The sequence below is a fragment of the Meleagris gallopavo genome, chromosome 14 (genome assembly GCF_000146605.3).
Source record: "Meleagris gallopavo isolate NT-WF06-2002-E0010 breed Aviagen turkey brand Nicholas breeding stock chromosome 14, Turkey_5.1, whole genome shotgun sequence".
NCBI lineage: Eukaryota > Metazoa > Chordata > Aves > Galliformes > Phasianidae > Meleagris > Meleagris gallopavo.
Genome location: NC_015024.2, coordinates 3,653,735 through 3,654,920, shown reverse-complemented (window position 1 = coordinate 3,654,920; position 1,186 = coordinate 3,653,735). Strand labels below are relative to the sequence as shown.

The window sequence follows — 1,186 nt, the reverse complement described above, 5'->3', positions numbered from 1 at the left end:
TAATGAAAAAAAAACCCACAACCAAAGAAAAACCTTGAGAAATTAAACTGCATAATATTTGGGGAAGTGGTAGTAAGGGAAACATCACATTTTTTTTTATTTGTTCTCAGGTGCTTAATACTTCCCTACCTACACACACAAACACTTAAGTCCTGAACCCCTTACTAGTGCAAGAAATCACTGTAAAACACCCCTAAGTGTTTCTTTCCCAGATGTTTACAGTGAGCTGCAAATCAACACATGACGCCATCTTACCTCCTCCATTCTTGTAGCAAAGATATGGGAATCTCCATACATTTCCCAACCCAATAATCTCCCCTGCCACAGAAAGCACAAATTCAACCTTATTGTTCCAGTGACCTCTTTCATGAACTTTCTTATCATTGCTGTGGACGAGGTTGGTACTTGAAGCTTCTGGATCCAAAACATCTTCTGGCTTGCCATTAATTATAGGAATAGTCTTTTCAGCTGTCATGGCTGTTCAGCCTGAAGAAAGCAGAAGAAAAATATGCAGATATCACTTGTTAATTACAACATTCAAGGACTAAGAAACTCTTTAGCATATCATTAGCTTCAAATCATGTGTTACCGACATAAAATTACAGGTGAAAGTGAGCAGGGCAATTCCATAAGGCCAAAAAAGTTGTAAAAGATGAAAAACTTTTTTTTTTAATGAAAAAAGGAAGAAAATTTTGCACATGAAAATAAAAAGATTTTCAAGTTGGGACAGTCATAGTATGATGTTATTCTAAGGGCTGGGTAGTAAAATCTTTCAAAATCCATCACCAAGCAGGTACACCAGTTTGACTAACCTCACAGAGGACAGGGATCTCCTGCACGTTCCAGGCATAAGAACGAGAAGAAAGGAAGAAAGGGATGCGCTGAAGGGGGCCTGATCGGTTCTGGCCTGCCTGGAGAAGCGGGGAATCTCCCAGACTACTCACCCAGGGCTCTGCTTATGCCTGCGCGGTTGGGAGAGGGACTGGCTCTCTAGCCGACACTCGGCTCCGAGCGCACCTCCGCGTGCTGCCGTTCTCCTCTCTGTTGCACAGGAGGCGAGGGGCACAGCAGCCGCGGGCAGCCGGAGGCAGAGGCGGGGATGGCGGGGACAGCGCAGGCAGCGCGAGGAGATCGGGGAGCCGGGAAGCCTCGTCCTGCGCTGCGGCTGCCGCCCGGCCGGCCGGCG

General features: G+C 46.3%; 1 protein-coding gene across 2 annotated transcripts in view; it reads right to left on the bottom strand.

Moving 5' to 3' along the window:
- Positions 1-1,186, bottom strand: part of SLC6A11 (solute carrier family 6 member 11) — a 91,309-nt gene that overhangs the window by 87,398 nt on the left and 2,725 nt on the right. Inside the window, exons 1-2 of one of the 2 annotated variants that reach the window (XM_010718410.2) lie at positions 945-1,180; positions 256-486 (exon numbers count right to left, since the gene is read on the bottom strand). In XM_010718410.2, the coding sequence (XP_010716712.1) occupies positions 256-475 (220 nt within the window). In that variant the 5' untranslated portion in view covers positions 476-486; positions 945-1,180. Of the gene's footprint in view, positions 1-255; positions 487-944; positions 1,181-1,186 lie in introns of those variants that run through there. The other variant, XM_019620012.2, reaches the window with a different exon arrangement.